The sequence below is a fragment of the Fundulus heteroclitus genome, chromosome 24 (assembly GCF_011125445.2).
Source record: "Fundulus heteroclitus isolate FHET01 chromosome 24, MU-UCD_Fhet_4.1, whole genome shotgun sequence".
NCBI lineage: Eukaryota > Metazoa > Chordata > Actinopteri > Cyprinodontiformes > Fundulidae > Fundulus > Fundulus heteroclitus.
The window spans coordinates 12,501,995-12,521,236 of NC_046384.1; the positions used below are offsets into that span (position 1 = coordinate 12,501,995).

Below are 19,242 nucleotides of genomic sequence, written 5' to 3' on the forward strand. Positions count from 1 at the left end.
CACTCCAAGTACACAACAAAATGTATTTAAGGGCTAAAAATGTGGATTTTGCATAATATACCCCCTTTAAAGTTCTACAAGCAAAGCACTATGTGGAGAAAAATTAGACTTGCACTGTTGCTGCGTGGCTCATTGATATAAAATAGTTGTGGGGAGGACTATGCAGTGCATGTATGGACTCAACATGGAGCGCTTTTAAATCCCTCCTTAGGGTGCTGGTTTGTTAAGTCTCCTAACTACTGTTCTAGTGCAACATTTCTCCTGAATCCTCCGCCATTGGATGAATTTCCATTTAATATTTATTTGCTATCGCTAGTATAATCTACATTCTAGATAAAGATAAATAATAGAAAAAAGCCTCGGTTTCTGTAGCTTTGACTGAGAGATCAAGTATTTTAACGTTACTAAATCAATATTTGTAATTTTCCTCCAAAACTTTGCACTTCTGTCACTGATGCAAAGGCAGAACTAGAAGGAGGTATTAAATGTTGGTTTTGTTTTTTTAAATATTTCTCAGATTTTCTTATCTGATGAAGACCAAATGGTTTAGATTTATCCTGATGTGCAAAAACCCTAAACCTAAAAATATTGTTATGGCTTCAAAAACAAGACTTTGCACTGATGAGGCAGTGAAACAAAATGACTGACGGTGTCAAATATGATGTGGTGGCATAAAATAGCCATGACTCGATGACTTTCACATTTATTTCTGGTCTTTAGTTCTGATTTCACGCATTTGGTCTTATTTTAGGGTTTAGCTTTATGATTTTCTTCCACAAGGTCATAACAACATAGTTTTAGAAAAATGTGCATAAAAGTTTGTAATGTTACAGTACTCAAACTTTTCATCATTTTGTTTTATTTGCGTATAAATTTAAACCTTTAAAGAAGTCTGTTAGTTTGTATGAAGATGAGTTAGCGTCTCACCAAACATCCAGACATCACTAGATGAGGTGAAGCGTCTGAAGTTGATGGATTCAGGGGCCATCCATTTGATCGGTAATCGACTAACCGAGGCTGCACATAGAGGAAGAGAACGGCATTCAGAAAAAGACCGAACATATTGTGTTTTTACAGCCATTTTTACAATACGTACCTTTATAATATTCCTGTTCATCAATGTAGCGAGACAGTCCAAAGTCCCCGAGCTTCACACATTCAGCAGAAGCAACCAGGATGTTTCTAACGGCGATATCTCTGCAAATACAAATGATTGTATAAAATTTAAAATATAATTTTAAAAAATATTGAAGAAACTTAGATTTTACTGAAAGAACTTTGCTGAGCTTCTGATTTATTAAAGCAGGGGTGTCAAACTCATTTTGGTTTAGGGGCCGCATTCAGCTTAATCTGATCTCAAGAGGGCCACACGAGTAAACTCATTACAAGATTAAATACAACTAATAAAAGTGCATGACAAAATACATCAAACAGATAAAAATTAAGAAATGATTGAATATCAATTTTCCACATCTGAAGCTCAGTGCTACCATCTGCTGAATAAAACACAGCGCCCCTCGTGGACAATATAGGAACTGCAGATTTTCAATTAAACAAAGTACTTTTTTTTTAAATAATTGTTTTATCATTCTCTTCCTTTGATCTCCTCTTTCTTTCACCTTTTCATTTTTTTCCTTGTTCTTCCTTTCCTCTCCTACTTTCCCATTGTAGTGTCCATATCATTTCAGATAATCCCCGCATGAATCATAATAAAACTATTCACATTCATAAATAAAGCGGAGCACTATGGCAAAAGCCGTACTGCTCCACTTGTGAAAGTCAAATCTGATGAGCTCTTTTTTTTTGTTGTTGTTGAATAATGATAATGCATTCAGCCACCGGGCCGGACTAAATTGTTCGGCGGGGCGGGACCGACACGCGGGCCGTATGTTTGACACCCCTGTATTAAAGGGTTTAAACAACCTGTTTATCACCAAAATGTCAGACGTTTTCTGGGAAAGGTGCCTAAAAAGCCTTCAAAGGAATCCAGCTTTTATTGCAGTAGCATAATGACACATTTCTGACAGATCTAGCGGGGTAAATGTTTAACGTGAAGAAATAGGATCACAGACTGACAGAGGCGAGGCTGCCGGTGCCACCGGGCCCTCTGACCACCGCCAGCAGGCGATGTCATTGGACTCTGGGCAACTTAGAAAAGTAAAGTACACATTAAAAAAGCTTCAGTTCAGGAATTTTACTCATTTAATCTAAACCTGGGATTTTGTCCCTCTTTCAAAACTTTTCAGTGCGAGATTATGCTGCTGCAATCAAAGATTTTTTTTTCAATCTAAGGCTTTTTACGCATCTTTCCCCAGGGTTGGCGAGAAGTGTTAAGGGGCTAAAACACTTTAGCTGTGTTACCTGTGTACCATGTTGAGTCCCTCCAGGTAAGCCAAGGCTTTGCAGATTTGGAGGCAGTACTGGGTTAACTGCGCTGTGGTCAGGATGTACTGCTGCTCCACAAGGTAGTTTCCCAACTTGTGGATTAACAAATATGTGCATTTTAACCAGATGCAGGGAAAGTGCCTCACAGTAATCAGATCGGAGACACGAAAAGCAGCTAGCATTGCTTTCAAACACATCTTTACTCACCTCTCCATGTTCATAGAGCTCCATGACGATCCAGACAGGATCAACCTCAATGACCCCAATGAGACGCACTATGTGAGGGTGGTCCAGGTTTTTCATAAGGTCTGCAGCAAAGCAATCAACACGGATCACTAAAACATAACATCTGTAATTGAATTTAAACAATCTAATACAGATAATGTTACCGACAGGCACATCTCGCTAAAGTGCCTTTTGAAAATAAACTTTAAGCACCTTAATGTTTTATTAGGCCACATTTATGTATCAAAATGTTCTTTTAATCTGGTCTGATGTAGTAATTTATACTTAAATGTTGTCTTTCCATCAGTTGTAAGGAACGAGCATAATCAGAAAAACAGACTTGATAATATCAGTCTGTTTTAAATAATCTGTATAACGTTAAGTTGGTGTACTTGGTGTTTTTTAAAGATGCAAAACATTGCCTTAGCCCCCCTCGGACCCGCGATGGTCCGAAAGTACATAAGTTTGTTTTCTGAACGTCACCATTGGAAAATAAAGTGATAATTCTTAACACCATTGAGCCAAAATGGCCACCAGTTTCTCTTATTTTGAGCTACACCTATTTCGACCAATTGCGTCGACCTGTGGTCTATTTTTTTAAGATTTTTTTTTAAGTTTTATTTTCTATCTACATTTTATTCCTACTTGCTTTTATTCTGTTTTATTTTTGCTATATTTTAATTATGTAAAGCACTTTGCATTGTCTTTGTACTGAATTGTGCTATATAAATAAAATTGCCTTGCCTTGCCTATCCAGATCCAATCATACCCACTGCGTGTCGTCTGATATAAGTATACCCAACTGCAGCCGCGGACTCTAAGAACCAAACCCCCTGCCCTACAAAACACGGCAGCTTGTCTCAGGGTTAGGGGACAGGGTTAGACATATTTTGTACGCTAGATCTTTCTCTTCTAGACAAGACCAGCACACGTTTACAGCATACATATCTGGCCTTCCAGATCTGACCAATCAGACGACACAGGCACGTAGCCGGTCACATAATATGACGGCTGTTATCAGTGTCCGGAAGTGTAACCACACTAAATATTTAGGCCAAACTGTTTTTATTAATTAAGAACTTTGATTAAATAGGTTTGTGTTAGCTGTGTTCTTCTTTGAGGCCAAACCTCCTTGAGTCTCAGACTTTGGTGAATATGGGGGATGGTGAGGTGCTTTCTTTACCTGTGCCAAGTGTTACAAGCCTACTAGACTTTTAGTCTGTATGTTGAAGGATTCAGGAATTACATGTTTGGACTTTTTGTTCATTTATAGAGATGTTTACCATAATAACCACTTTAGGAAACGCTTGGACATCCCAATAGAAAAAAACCTCTTCAGCATTGTCAGTTTTTACACTATTGTTATTAGATTTGAACTTGTGTGATGAAGGACTTGTATCTCATGCCTCATTTGATATCTGAGTCCATGAAACGGACGCATGTAGATTATTTGGAGGGTTACGCCTTACGATTGTCAGTGAAAATGATTAAGAGAGGACTTGAGAAGCTGTGTGGAAACGTCATGTGATTGGGGATGTTTTTTTTTCTCCCTTCCTAGAGAAAACATCGTTACATTCGGTGAACAGTAGTAGAATAATCTTCTTTTCTTCCACCGAACATGCATGGCAGTGACCTAAACAATAGGGCTGGGTGATATAACATCCCAATATTTTTATGCTGAATGCCGATATACAATATTTATCTTGATTATGCTTTTCTTTTCAAAAAGTAATTATAAAAAGGGATCTTTGAATCCAAGCTTTATCCCAAATGTCTCACAGGCACATTTTTATAACAAACAGCTGTAGATAAATATGAGAAATGGCTGAGCGGGTCGATATAATCGATATAGTCTCATCTTATAGCTCTTTAAAAAAAAAAAGTTTACAGACCTTACTTTTTTCTGGGAATCTTTAAAGAGCTACCTCAATGTACCTGAAGCAGAAACATCTTTCTAATGTTCTTACCAATAAAAGTTCACCCACCAAGTTGTGAGCGACGCTTCTCTGCGCGATCAAATGTTCATTTAACTAATTTTACACTGTAAAGCCTCGAAATAACAGCATGCGCTGCTATATTTTGTGCATGTTAACAATGATCACCAGCAGCGACAAACCATAATTCTGCTGTTATTCACAGTAACAGTATTCAGTAGTGCCTGCAGCTCAGCCCTGTCGTACTAAAACCACTGTGACTACGTCTAGGTGATGGTTTAATTTAACCTAAACCTATTTAGCGACAAATAGCCACTGCCCAGGGTTAGCTGGTACTGACCGAGCCCACAGATGGAGGTCAGGACCACAGCTAGAAACCAAACCCAGAAAGGAAAAGAGATGTAAAAAAATGTTTGACCTCATAGACTTTTTCACATTTTGTCACGTTACGGCCACACGCGAGCCCATGATGTTTGTTGGGTATTTATGCAACAGAACAACCCAACAAAGCAGCACATATGTAGTAGAAGGGCAATGATACAGGACTCTCAAAGCTTTATTTATTAAAAATCTGAAAAGTGTGGAGTGCATTTTATTTGTTGAACCAGCCTTTGCTGCACTTAAAGCTGCAAGTATGTTTTTACCAGCTTTGCACTGTATTTTATTTAGGGGTATCAGAATAAAGGAGGCTGAATACATACCACACTTTTCAGATGTTAGCTTAGGAAATTTTAGGAAAAACTGAAGGAAAAGTGACCTACTCCTTCAACTTCACATTTACGCACCACTACATGTTGGTCTGCCATACAAAATCCCAATAAAATATTGAAGTTTGTGGCAAAATAAGACTGATTCTCAATAATCACAATCAACATTAGACATCATCTGTCTGTTATGGGCCACTCTTTTAGTTTTGTTTAGATTTCCCCTGCCGTTACCACAGGTTTCAGTTTGAGCTGTTGTACAAAACCACAAGACAGCAGGAAGTTAGCAGAAGCGGCGCTCGGATCAATGGGTTGAACGATCAAACTAGCTGAGAGCGGCGCTTCGTCTCCACCGCTGTCTCTGTTTGCCTTGAGACGTAAAAGAACGTCTCACTAAAATGTTTTCAGATGATTCAGACGTTTCAGATGGGTGTTTTTTTTTTTTTCTTTGCGCAGTTGCGACACATCGTCATCCTCGCTGGCTATTTGTAGCTAAATAGGTTAATGACGATCGCGACATGAGTAATAGGATGAATGGTGTCTCGGGAGGAAACAATCACTGCTGCAGCCGTGTGCGTACTCACCGGCTTCACTGAGAAACTTCTCCTTCACCTCAGCCGAGCAGTCTTTACACGTTTTGATCGCCACGCGCGTTCTTTCCCCGCTCTGCAAACACACACACACGGACCTTCGTCATCATCACGGCAATGCATGCACTGGATTTACAGAGTTGTACGATACAGTGAGGTCCATTCGGGGGTTTGGGGCGAGCTTAGTGCTGCTAGAAAAGCAGATGGCGAGACAAACTCACTGGACTTTTGTAAACTCCCTCATGGACCTCTCCAAAGAATCCTTCGCCCAGGATCCGACCAACAACGATGTCCCCTCGGGAGATCCGATGCTTATCTAAACAGAAAAATCAGGGGGAAGGAAAGTCAGTTTTCTTTAAGGATTATCCAACAGAAACATTAAGATGTTGCAGAGTGCCAAAGCATAGCTAATGCAAGTTAATGGAGCAGCATGATATGACCTAGAAAATTAGGGAAACGCCCATATCATGTGTTAAGAAATGGTTGTATCGTTAAAGAGTGGAATCTTTGTGCAAAAAAAGGAATAACCAATCTCTCTCAATCATGGAGAATCATCAGGCCTTACTTATAATTAGTGTTGCACCGATACCGATACCAGTATCAGACGGGGCCCCGATCCAGCACTAAAATGTTGGTATCGGTATCAGCGAGTACCAACAAATAGGGCACCAATACCATTTTGATGTTTGCAGCCTTCTTTCTCCCGATTAGCATTATAGATGTTATATAAGTTCATGAAAGTTGCACTATTTTGGCATTTGAGAGCCAAATCTCAGGGTTTAAAAGAGTTTATTCAATTATTAATGTCATTTTACTGTCTTACTGTTGCACTACTATTATACATGTTATAATTTCACCAATGTTGCACTATTTTGGCCTTTGAGAGCCAAAAGTTTATTCAACTATTGTCACCCATTCCAGGTAGGCAATAAAAAGTTCCACTACCCTAAATAGTATGCAGTTCTTCATATATACACACACACATCAATTTCAAACAGATGGTATCGGTATCGGCCAATACTGCACAGCCAGGTTTCGGGTATCAGTATGAGGGCCAAAAAATGGCGTCGGTGCAACACTACTTATAACCCTTGCTCATCTTGTTGCAGGTGAGCTCTGAGCTCCTGCTTAAGATACTGTGGTATTCCCTGGATGATGCGTGCATTTTGTAAAACGCACCCAGGGAACGGGCCCACAGCATCACAGGTCCTCCACCATACCCAAGAGTGAGCTCGAGGTTCTGTTTTACATTGTTGTGTTTGGTTTCCATAGCAGACCCAGTAAATGAGACCGGTTTATCATCATGTGACCCATGTGACGTCCGTTAGCACCTTTTAGCAAACGTTACATATTTGCATTTGTTGTGGTAGGACACAAAAGGCTTTTCCTGGTATCACTGCCGAAGCAACTGTCACATGCAATAAATTAGAATGTTATTATAAAGTTAACTTATCTTTGTAACTAAAAGCAAAAAGAAAAACTCTGTTACCTATAATAATTACGAATGTACCTCTCTTAATTTTAATTATTGCCCCTAGAGCAAATGAAAACTATAACATTCTCATAAAAATTTAATATTACATAAATTAGTCCGATTCTTGTAGATAAAGCTCCCAGAGTGCTCTATCCAAGCATATTGATGGGAAGTTGAGTGGAAGGAAAAAATGCAGCAGAAAAAATGGTGCACAAGCAGCGGGAGTAACTGCAGTCTGGATTTGACTGTGAAGCAAAATATGCATTCGAGAAGTTTGGGGGCGATTCACAAGGCGTGGCGTCACACCACGCACAGAAGCATACAGAACATGTGGTTGTGATTACAGAGTTAAGTTTAGAGAAACCAAGGCTTTAAATATTTCTCTGTATGTGTAATGAATTCATGAAATGTACAAGTTTCACTTTCTGAGTCAGAAAGTTATTCAGCTCTTCCACCATATTCTAACTAAGAGATGTAGCGTGCAGCACTTATCTGTGAATGGTGCTACATGGATAAATAAACTTATATTTACTACATCTGGCTTACTTGTATATCGTGTTCTCTTGTTTTTCCCATTTTGAAGAGAGGGTAAGACTAATGCAGCAATTTGTCAGATTATTCATTATAAATGTTATACATCTGTGACCCAGCAAGTTATATATTAGCTACTGAATTCCTTAGCTTTTGATTAACTTGAGTAACAGACTTATGAATTGTTCGGGTTGCAGAAAAGTGTGGCTTCTGGTATTTTGGTGAAACAAACCCCAATTTACTTCCCTCACTAAATAAATGGGCTGATAAATGGATGTTTACTAAACGTTTCAGTATTACATTAGGTTTTATTCACAATTGATGCTTAGATTCTAGTCATTTAGGATTTGACTGGGCTATTTGGGGTTTTCACTACTTACCGTCATACTTTACTGTGTGTTCTGGGATCTCTGCGTAGATATCAGAACCTGAAGTGAAGAAATAATACGGTAAAACAGTAGTTTCACTCCACGTTGACTCCTTTAAAATCCCTTTAAACGTTGTGAAAATGGCAAAATTAAAGTAAAAGTTCTGGATCTGAGTGTCAGCTGAATTTGTAAATGAGTACGTCGACTTACTTAAACCTCTGTCAGGACCGACGGGACCCGCTCTGGAAAACAAAAATTAGAGAAAATTATCATTTGGCGTTAAAGAACGCAGCTGATACAGACAGAGCTGCAGAAATTGACTGAGCCGAGTGCAAGTAACGCTCGAATGACACTTTGGTCAAGTTCAGAGGAGCGCGAGAGAAAAAGTGCAAAGCTAAAAAGGAGGAAGCACCACAAAGCTAACAGCTCCTGCACAGTTTATGCTTTTAGCACATTTGGAGAGGAAAACACCAGCGTCATCATGACCATTTCTGAAAAATGACTCATTATAGTCACCGTTGAGGTATGTCTGGAAGCTTTAGCCTCGAGTCTCTTCCTGTAAAACCCAAAATACAACACTGGCGTTAATACTTTCACTTTTTAATAATCTGCAGTTGGCAGCATATTGCAGCTTGATTCTAACCTCCATTAGAAGTAATTAAGTACATTTTCAATTTCTTATTTCCACACTGCATTGACTGCATAGCAGCCTTTCTGTTCTGACTCTGGCCCTGCATCATTTCCTACCCGTGACTCAGGCGATCATACCTTTGTGGGGTCTGATTATGAGCGAGCTCTCGGCTTTTCCCTCCAGGCGACAGTAGCCGTCGATCAGGTCGGCCATGTTCTCCGCCACGGCCAGGGAGGTGGTGTTCACCGCGAGCGGCTGGAGCATTGACAACACAAAGATAATCAGCCTTTGATGCACGTGGCGAGCTTTGAAACCACAACAAAAGTGCAACTCAGAGACCATGGCAGAATGCAAAGAGGCTCCAGTTCTTTGTATGACTGGAGGATTTGGGTCCAAAGCTTGTGCCAGAGACCGGTTTGTTGCTAAAGTACAAAAAGTTTTGCACGTTAAAACTCTACATTTAGCATCCCTGCTGTATCTGAAATGCCCATTTTAAGTGCCTGTCTCTTTAAGGCCCAACGCGTTTTGGTTGGCCAGCTAAAGGAGCGTTTTAGCTTTTCCAGGTTAAATACTAAGCTAGCATTAGATAAGCATGCTGCCTTAAACGGGTTAAATAGTTAAAACCAAAGACTTGCTGAGTTTTAAGTCAAACCCTGACATTTGTGGAAGCTGTAGAGCTGGACGATATATAAAAGAAAGGCATATCGATAAAATAGAAATCATATTGATCGATATCTAGAATTATCAACAAATTCAAAACATCTATTTTAAACGCAGCCTTAGAAATTTTATGCTGTTGCTTAGTGACCTATTGTTAGATACAGAACACACAAATACTGAACTCAAACTCAACCCTTTATTCAACCAACTTTTTACCAAAAAAGTTAAAAAAATCGCGTGCTCTCTGATCTCTTTGAAGCGGGCGGAGCGTTCCTGGATCTGCGTTGTGATTGGTTGGGAAGAAGTAACGACTGTAATATTAACCAACACGATAGGCTAGAATGCAGAAGGAAGTAAAACTGTTGTTCAGTTGAACTTTTTATTGACCCTTTTTTTCTATCATTGATATAAACCAATTGATTGATATATATTGTTTAATTATCGTTCAGTCCTAGGAAGTTAAGCTGCAGCAACCTCTGTTGTAGAGAAAAGCTCTGTTTTGTGAGTTTGCATTGACGATGGCAAAAAGATAAAATAATAAAGCCATAAAATGCGTGCTGTTAGGAATAATGACATTTATTGCATGGCTTTCTCGTGCTACCCTGAGTTTTAAACTGCTGGATCAGGAAGTCGAGGGTTACCTGTTTCGATCCCTCTATGTGCACGGTGAGAAGGGCGCGGCCATCTGTTTCAGCAGAGCAGGAGATACTGCGAACGTCAGAGAACTTGGCCAGACAGACGGGCTGTGAAACAGACAATATTTTGAAATTAATAAAATGAATATTAACAAAAAAAAAAGCACTGAGGTGGGATGGAGCTGCTGGTTTGGTTAAAGCAATAAAGAGCTAAGGAACCAAATAGATGACGAGTCAATTCATGCCTTTACTCATTTATAGCCACCCCAGTACCCATTTCAACCCAACATACTTCCTTTTTGCTCATCTACGTACTTAACCATTGCTTATTGATCCATTTTATTTTTGGTAGTTATGCTTTTAATGTATAATGGAGATAGAATGCCAGAAAAAAAAAACATTTAAAAAAACACCCTGTGTGTATAGAGTGTGGTTCTGAGCCCTGTTTGGGCCGGCTGACTCTCAAGAGGTGAGCAACACTTCCTAGCTGTAGACTATAGAAAACCATTTTTTTTAAAAGCGTTTTTTGTTTAAAGCGGGTATAAGGCGTCGCCTAGGCATTAACCAAATGACACACAGTCGTTACGAGATGTCCCGTGGCGGGACGGCTCTTATCGTACCCAGAAAAATTAGGGTAAAGGGGCCAAATATAAAAAAGTTGAACTGACCAGCACCAAACACAAAGGCAAAAGACAAAATGTTTCCACTTACTTTTGAGTTATCAGTTTGTTGACTGATCCCGTTGGCTCCTATGACCAAGTCAATGGCCAGATTCCAGCCGTGCTGCAGGAAGAACAACACAAACAGGGTCTGCTGGTTAAATAGCACTTTTCTGCTTTTATTTACAGGCAGACATCTTTTAGATCACTAGATACAAACATATGGAAATGCATCTATCGCTATGAAAAAACATTTTCATAGCGATAGATGCATTCTCATTGTTTTTGCCTTTATTTTCTTTTTTTGTCCCACTCAAATTTTCTAGTTTGTCAAATATATTTGAATGGCTGACAAAGACAAATTGGTTATAAGTAAAGAGAAAATGTGGTTTTCATTTATAAAAGGTAAAGAAAGAATCTAGACCAAACCAGCATGTCACTGTGTGGAAGCATAATTAATCCAATAATTAACTGATTAACCTTTTTTTTTTAGGTCAGTGTCTCTAGCCACACGAAATCCTGATTGTACCCGACCCGTATATTTAAGAAATCACGTTAACAGAACCCAAGTTCTCCCACTTTATAACCCAAATGAGCTTTAATTTAGGTTTTAGTTTTTACCTCTCATGGTTTAATCAGTTAGGGCAGGTCTTCCTGGTTCTGACCCAGAACATAACACTAGGCTGTCTGTGGTGTTATAATTTAATGAAATACTGTCGGCTTTACAACCGTAAAGGTCCAAGTTTGTCTAAAGGGATTGTCGAGTTGCTTTTTGACAAAGTTTATTTATTTTTTTTCCACTTTGGAGGCCAGTCTCTCTTTCTAATGGTTGTCGCACGAACACTAACCATAACTACGGCAAATGAGGCCTGCAGTGCTTAAAGTCAGGCCCTGAAAGGAGAGATTGGAGCAAAAAGTGGTAGAAGCGGTTGTGGCCGAGCAAAAAATAAAGTCGAAACGTAAAAAAAAAAAAAAAACATCAGACTTTGGTCTCGGTGGCAGTCACACTGCTCAGTTTCTTATGAAAATCTCTAAAACTGCGTGATGTTTGTTGTAGGTGGTCTGTGGTTGGGAGAGAGAGCTAAATTCAGACTCAGTTCTCACCTCACGCAGAACGTGGGCAAACTAAGCTATTCTGTTTTCCGATGGGCACTCAGAGTAATTTTGTTGGGGCGGCCACTCCAATAAAGGCGTTAACACTGGTCCATGTTTTCTCCATGTTTGACTGATAGATGGAAAATACTTTAGTTCTCCTTTTTTTTGTATGTTTCTTTAGATCGGGGCATGGTGTGTTGCTTTTAGAGCTCTTTTAGCCTACTTCATGTTGTCAGATGGGTTCTAGTTTAGAAGCGTCTTCGTTCTGCAAGTCAGACAGTAATTGGGCCTGTTGATTAGTAAAACTGAACTATAAAACGGCTGATTTGTGATGTATTTAAATGACTTTTTTTCTGCATAGGACCACAGGATGCCGTGTGAGAGGCTCACCACCAGCTGGCAGCCGTAGCGTTCCTCGGTGATGCTGTAGCACTGAGACAACGTGGTGAAGAACTTGGCCATGCACTGGTCCTGCTGAAACGTCGAGTAGCTCTGAAACGTCTGCTGGATCAGCCGACGCAACTGCTTGGGCTTGCATGCAACCACACAGACAGATGACGTCATTCACTGCGTAACGTGTTACCGAGAGCAAGTCGTGTGGCCTGGAGGGTTATCTTTACCTTCATGCTCTCTATGAGCTCTCTAGGAAAGAACAGGTCCAGTCCTACTTCTTTCCTACGGAGCGGAATAATGAAAGTCAGTAATTTTTCCCCTTTAATGACCACAATATCTTAGTTTGTTGCTCTGTTTAACAGTATCTGCAGGATTTTATGCTTGCATCAATTAACATCTGGATGCGTCTTCCCAGGAAGTCTTGACTTACTCCAGCAGTTCAAAGTTAGACTTTTTCTCCAGTCCATTTGGGTTCATGTCTTTGTAGAACCTCCTGCAGCGATAACACCAGGATTTAACGGTTACTATCAACGTGACTCTTTCTTGTCTTCTGCTTAGAACCTGGGCAGTGAAGCAGCAGGCGGTCATTACCTGATTTCCAGACAGCCAAGCTGTAAGGCCATCCCATCGCTGACTTTGGAGGCATAATTGTGCATATAATCACTTCGGATCTGTTGATGAGCAACCAAATCTTATATTAATTACAGCTTTTATGACATTTACCAAAGTGTTAAGAGAATCGTAGGTTAACCCTCTATTCGTATTAAAGGTAATCTGGACATTGTTAAAAGACAAGAGAAAAATAAGTAGGAATGTGTTCATTGACCTGTTGGTAGAAGTAAAGCATGGTTGTTCTGTCATCCTTAAATGTCTCCATGAAGTCTAACGGGATGTATCTGATCCTCAGGTCGTATCTGTACAGACACGGGTCATAATTAGCTTAATGGAAAAGGAACACATTTCAGCAGGTTTTTCAGACAAACTGGTCGGCATTTATCAGCTTTTACACGCAGGTTTTTGCTCAGAAACAAGAATTTATTGACATTTTCAATATAGATATATTAAAATTTGGGGGGAAATAAAAGCATTTTATCCCAATTTTAGAGATTTTCAGGATTGCTGTGCAATATGGAATTTGATTTAATCATCAAGTATAAGAATTTAATTTCCAGTCCTTATCTGTTATTCAACCATCCTAAAGATAAAAACCTACATTTCTGGAAACCATTGAGGATTTCATTAGATATTATTTCTATTATGAGATCACTGTTTGTTGGTAGAAAAATATTTTGGATTACAAACTGTGACTACAAGGAATTTTAATCCATACCAGCTTTGTCTATGTATTATATATTAAATAAATACTAAAAGTATTTTATATTTTAACTGATGCAAGTTTGCCCCAAAGGACAAATAATGTGAAAAAGCCCATTACCACACTAGTCAACAGGAAACTAGGCACAGTGTTTTTCAAGTGTTGTATAATAAGATAACTATATCACCCTATGCAACTGGTTTAGACTCATATGTCTATAAGGTCATAAAAATCTGTAAAACTGAGTATAGAAATAAATGAAGTATTGAAACGGTAATATTGTAGGAACCTAGAATTTTTTTAGTAATACCATAAAAATTGAAATTATTTAAATTTGATGGGTTGCATGGATAAGAGGAAGAATTTCTTCATTGCCGATTTAGAAAATTTGATTGTTATTACGTTTTTTTTTAATATTTCCTTATTGGAACCAAAGACACCAAACAAAACAAGAAATAAATGGAGATACCGACCTCCACTCGGCTTCAACATGCTGCTGTTCATAGCGTTGGGTGAGCTCGATCACAGTCAGATCTGGATGCAGCCAGTGCATCTCTGACGACTTGAGGTGTTTGAGCAGAAGGCCGTAACAGAGGCTGTGCTTTATGCCTGGACCCACGCAGCCACTGGACAGCACCGTATGGATCACATTCTAGAGCGGAAATAATTATTAGTGTACGACTATCTGCTTGGTTTTTCAAAATGGCTACCAAAACAAGAGGAGTATACCGTAAATGCTTGTCTCAGCTTTTATTTATAACCCACAGCTGTGATGTTAACAGTTTGACAACAGTTGCGGTGTGATGGTGCTAATTGACACATTATTTACAGCAGATGAGTAAAAAAAATGCACGAGGAATACAGGCGCTATCAATGGTGAAGTCAGTCTGTGGGAGCTAAAACTACAATACTCGCTGCTCTCTACTGTGGTTTGGAAACTTTTAAGTACAGAAAGAGTAAAAAAAGCAAAGTCTTCCCTTGGTCAGACAATGCTAAAATGATTTTTTATTGTTGCAAAAGTGGAAAGGCTCACAATCTTTCGTACAATTAATGTACAGGGGGGCAGGAAATAAAAACAGAAATGCTGTAACCGAGACTCCACTTCTTTAGTTCAGTGGGGAGAAGGTGGAAAAACACTGACCACTGCTGCAGTGTATAAACATTATTTTATGTTAAGTTAGATGCTGTACGCATAGTGATTGGTAATTATTTTTCATGTGCATACATGATTCTCCATGGGAATGAAGACATGCCCAGTGGTGGCAGCTTGCCGGCTGGGTATCAGACGAGGGTTTTTAAATCATGGATGGGCGAACAGATGTGTGTATCGGCCGATACAGGAATAACAAATATCGGCCTAAAATATCGGACCACCGACGTATCGGTCGACCACTGCTGTGCAGGTCCTGGTGACTTGGTTGGGTTAACTTTCTTGACTCAGAAAACTAACATTCTTCTTTCTGAAGGTCCCATGTGGGAGCCAACCAACCAGAAGCTGATTTTTAATCAGCCAATGAGCTACAGGTTGTCTAAAGTTGGCCAATCAGCATCAGTTATTCCCCTTAGATACAAGAGAGCTTCACAGATGAGCAGTATAACAGTAATAAGAGTTTCTTTTTAATTAAAACAAAACAACAACACAAAACATGCTCTGCATATTGAAAATATTTTAACAGTTTAACATTAAGAACTTTGACATGAGAAACTTTAACTACTGGACATTACGATTAATAAATATAGATTATTTTATTTAAAAGAAATGTTTCTGTATTATGTCTTTGCTCTGTCCTCACACCTCACTGTCAGTCCAAGAGATTCTGTCACTTCCTGTTAAACGGGAGTTGTTACTTTCCACTGTCGCCACATGCTTACTCAGTACGGACTCCTACTGTTGGAGACTCGATGCGGTTCACAAGAACAGAATTTAGTCCCTCAGTGGATAAATTCATGTGTACCATCAGCAAAGTGACAGGCAAGACGAAACATGCAGATTCACACAAGGGTAAATAATATAAAGTAATATAAAAACAAAAATAAGGAATAAGAGATTCAACAAGAATAAAAAAAAACGCACAGTTATTGAAAATAGCATACTCAGATTAAAGAATTGTGTAGCTGATTACGGAGATTTAAACAAAAAAAAAATTACAAAATATGCACATATATTTAGGCATGAAAAGACAAAAGTGTGATGCCATTAAAACGTGACGAAATGCAACTCCCAGCATGCAACACAGTTGGAACTACAACTTCTGCACTGCCCACAGCTCGGATTACACCCAAGTTTATAGCTTCCCCCAGCTCAGATTACATCCTGGGGCTATAACCCAAAAAGCAAACCATCGTTCTTTTCTTCTTTTGTACAGCCTCGCTGTATTGAGGAGACGTTCAGCTGAAATTCTGCACGTTTTAAACTCTACGTCTAAAAAGAATCTGCTCAGGCACAAATATCACTTGAGTTCATTATTTGAATTCACTGCGATGTGCGTTGTGTACTGGCTCTCTGAGCAGTCGGAGACTCCGTCGTCTGTGGGAAGAGGCTTGGCTCGTCTGGACGGAGGTAGCTGGCCGCACCTGGTCTGGTGGTTTGTTTGGCCAAAACAAAAACGGACAGCGCTTTGTTGGTCCCTAGAGGACATAGGATTTATCCAGTCTTCTACTCAGGGTTGAATTAAAGTCTAGACCTCCTTGTTATCAGCACAACAGAGAGAAAAAGTGATGCGGCAACGTTGGTCCTGCAAAGTGCTCGCTAACGGGCCCACCGCATGCTAAAGTTGAAGTTACGCCAAAGGGAGTTTTGTTGAATGTTTCTAATGTGGTGCTGAATTAACATGATAAACTGTTTTGTGCTCTGTTTTGGTTTTATTGAGAAAGCCGCACTGATGGGCTCAGTATTAACGCCATCCCTCCTCTTTTTCGCTTCTTCCTGTCTACCTTTCCCCCGGCTTTTGAGTTTCCCGCAGTTGTCGTTGGAGCTCATTGTGTTAGCCGGTAACTGTTGTGTCAAGTCGAGTCCACCCTCGGCCCCTATCTGGGTGTGGCGGCTAGCAGTGGGTAGTGAGTTAGATGACTGCCTCAGCCGCCGCCATCTTGTGCAGGGCAGGAAGTGGCTGGGCTAACTGTGGTTAGCACTAGATTATTATCTGGGCTGAAGACTTTTCAAGGCCCTTAGCTGCAAGCTACACCGAAGCCACCCGTTGCTAACGGCCATCGTTAGCTGGCCGCCATTTTGGGGCCCAGAGCCAGAACTGTATTGAAGCTAACTGTTGTATGAGCTAACCATTGCAAGGGGCTAGCTCATTTGCCTTAGGTGCCCGTCCTTTCAAGCTTCAGGCCTAGTGTGGGTCCGCCATTACACTACCTCAAAGCTATTAGGTAAACCACCCTTTTCAATGCTGCTTACATTACAAATGTTGCTATTTGATGCTAATTGCTCAATCAACTGTGAATTTATTTACAGATTGCTACCCTTAGAATTAATCCATTTTACTGACTTTTATTTTGATTTATTTTCTGTTTTCGTGTTTTATTTAGTTAGTCTGTTCAAGTAGTGTTTTAAACAGAATAATTGCTATAAAAGGGAATTATATCTATCAAATCTTTGAGCTAGCTGGTCTGTGATTATTTTTAATTCAGTGATCGAATGGTCGCTAAGAGTCATTGAATCATCTCTCTCTTGACAACAACCGGATATACGTAGACACTTTAATTCGCTTGTGGTTAATAACCAGTGACTAATAACTCCAGTTGCAATTATAATTTAAGGTTATTAAAGTTCACTGGGGCATGAATAATTTTCATTGTTGTTACCCCTTTGATTCGAATGACATATTATTCATTATAATATTCAAGTATAATTGTTAATAACATTCAGAATTAAGTAGGTAAAATTGCACAACGACAGACTGTTCACAAGACTAGAGAAACGATATAAAACCTGCAGAGATGATAAACATTTATTTAGTGGGCAGTGATGATGGCTATATAATCTAACAGGTGCTGGAAGGATGGATCTGTGATAACGCTCATAATTGTGATCTGAGCCTCTAGTGCAAGGAAAGTGATGAGCTGTCTGCGTCCTTTGAGCTGGCGTACAACAAGTCTAGCTTTTATTGTCTCTGGTGCAGCAGGTAACATATAGGGTGAAGGTAGGGAGAGTAAAGGACAGGAAGACATGATTAAAATCTCCGGAGATCAGAAAAGGGCCTGGGGATGCTGTGTGTGGAGTCATTGGCAGAGGGAGGAACGTACACAGTTATCACCATAACATGTGTAAACTCCCAGGGTAGATAATACAGCCTCAAACTAACAGCTAGCTAGCTAACCCAGTCCTTACTATAGAATGTCTTTTGATAGTTAAATCCCGAGAGCTACTTCAGTTTGTATTTGCCATTATTACCTGAATTTAACTGCATTGCATTATTACTTGAGCCAAAATGAAGTGCCTATAATTAAATGTCCAACAGTATATATGTTTTATTTGATTACATAGTTAAAACATGTAAATTGGATCTATATGAATGTAAAATGTAACAAAACAAAAAAAGACAAGAAACAGTTACTTTGAGAGATTATTATCATGAGTTTGATTTATATAAGATTTAGCTAACCTGCTGACGAGAGCAGAAGAGAGGAGAGTCTCTGGAGATTGAAACTTCACTGGTCGGTTAAGGGCTAGCAGCATTACACAACCCTTTTGCGGTTTATTCCCTATATCTTGACTTTCCTTTCACCGTGTTATAGTTATTATTGGGTAGAAAGTGTAGAAAACAAGCAGTAGAGCAACACGAGAGCGTACCTTGATCGTCCAACCCTCCTCGCAGCGGACCAGTTTGAAGTTCTTCCCCAGGTTGGAGCTGTTGCTCAGGAAGCACACTTTAATGATCTTCACCGGGAAGATGCTATCTCTGCCGATGTGCGTCGTGGGAGACATATCCAAGGAATCCGACCGGCAGGTAGGAGACATGCTCCTCCAGGTCAAGGTCTGCATATCATCGGACATTGTGCACACAGAGGCGGAAACGCAGAGCACGTATTCTACTGAAGAGAGACGCACATGACTGTCGCCGCTTCACTCCTGGACGTCCTTCTCCCTCATACGGAAAACCTGAAGGCCGCCATTAGATCTGAAGGCAGACAAGAGTCAGGTTAGAGCTGAAATGAGTGCGCCCAGAAAGGTCTCAAACCATATCAGCAAGTAGTTCAGTTTCTGCTGTCTTCCTCTTGCTCTCACCCGTGCTCCTCTAACTTCCACGGTTCAGAAGTCCTCGTCCAGGTCGCTAAAACCGAGCATAACTCGATCCGAGCGACACCAGCGGCAACATCGCTCGAATAAGTTCAGACTTGCGAAGACAAACTTCAGCTCAAGAGCAGAAAAATCACCCAAAACAGGGCGCTAAAGAGGAATAATATCGGTTACTGAAAGAGGAAACGTAGCAAGGGCTGAATAAGGAAGTTGAGGAGCAGCTACAGAAAAACTGACAGGACTGATGAAACCACTGTGTCACCGCCTGTTTCACAGCCAGTGCCACGGTCGAGCATCATACCTACGGCTGCCCGGCCCACATAACTTTCACTTCCTCTTACAAAACCTTAGAAAATGGGCAATTTGTCCTCGTTCTTGCATCCCCTCACAAAGTATCA

General features: G+C 40.0%; 1 protein-coding gene and 1 long non-coding RNA gene across 2 annotated transcripts in view; one reads left to right on the forward strand and one right to left on the reverse strand.

Moving 5' to 3' along the window:
* The window catches only part of LOC110367472, a 27,161-nt gene extending 14,795 nt beyond the window's left edge, over positions 1–12,366 (forward strand). Inside the window, exon 3 of the long non-coding RNA XR_004928018.1 lies at positions 12,253–12,366. This is a non-coding gene — a long non-coding RNA (uncharacterized LOC110367472). The remainder of the gene's footprint in view (positions 1–12,252) is intronic.
* Positions 1–19,010, reverse strand: part of LOC105921477 (protein-tyrosine kinase 2-beta) — a 29,488-nt gene extending 10,478 nt beyond the window's left edge. Inside the window, exons 1-20 of the mRNA XM_021313440.2 lie at positions 18,833–19,010; positions 18,398–18,725; positions 14,073–14,251; positions 13,111–13,198; positions 12,876–12,955; positions 12,715–12,777; positions 12,512–12,566; positions 12,282–12,422; positions 10,849–10,920; positions 10,144–10,245; positions 8,980–9,097; positions 8,728–8,767; positions 8,422–8,453; positions 8,224–8,271; positions 6,060–6,154; positions 5,833–5,914; positions 2,593–2,693; positions 2,362–2,477; positions 1,097–1,197; positions 928–1,017 (exon numbers count right to left, since the gene is read on the reverse strand). Of these exons, the coding sequence (XP_021169115.2) occupies positions 928–1,017; positions 1,097–1,197; positions 2,362–2,477; positions 2,593–2,693; positions 5,833–5,914; positions 6,060–6,154; positions 8,224–8,271; positions 8,422–8,453; positions 8,728–8,767; positions 8,980–9,097; positions 10,144–10,245; positions 10,849–10,920; positions 12,282–12,422; positions 12,512–12,566; positions 12,715–12,777; positions 12,876–12,955; positions 13,111–13,198; positions 14,073–14,251; positions 18,398–18,601 (1,807 nt within the window). The 5' untranslated portion in view covers positions 18,602–18,725; positions 18,833–19,010. The remainder of the gene's footprint in view (positions 1–927; positions 1,018–1,096; positions 1,198–2,361; positions 2,478–2,592; positions 2,694–5,832; positions 5,915–6,059; positions 6,155–8,223; positions 8,272–8,421; positions 8,454–8,727; positions 8,768–8,979; positions 9,098–10,143; positions 10,246–10,848; positions 10,921–12,281; positions 12,423–12,511; positions 12,567–12,714; positions 12,778–12,875; positions 12,956–13,110; positions 13,199–14,072; positions 14,252–18,397; positions 18,726–18,832) is intronic.
* Between the last annotated feature and the right edge of the window lie 232 nt (positions 19,011–19,242).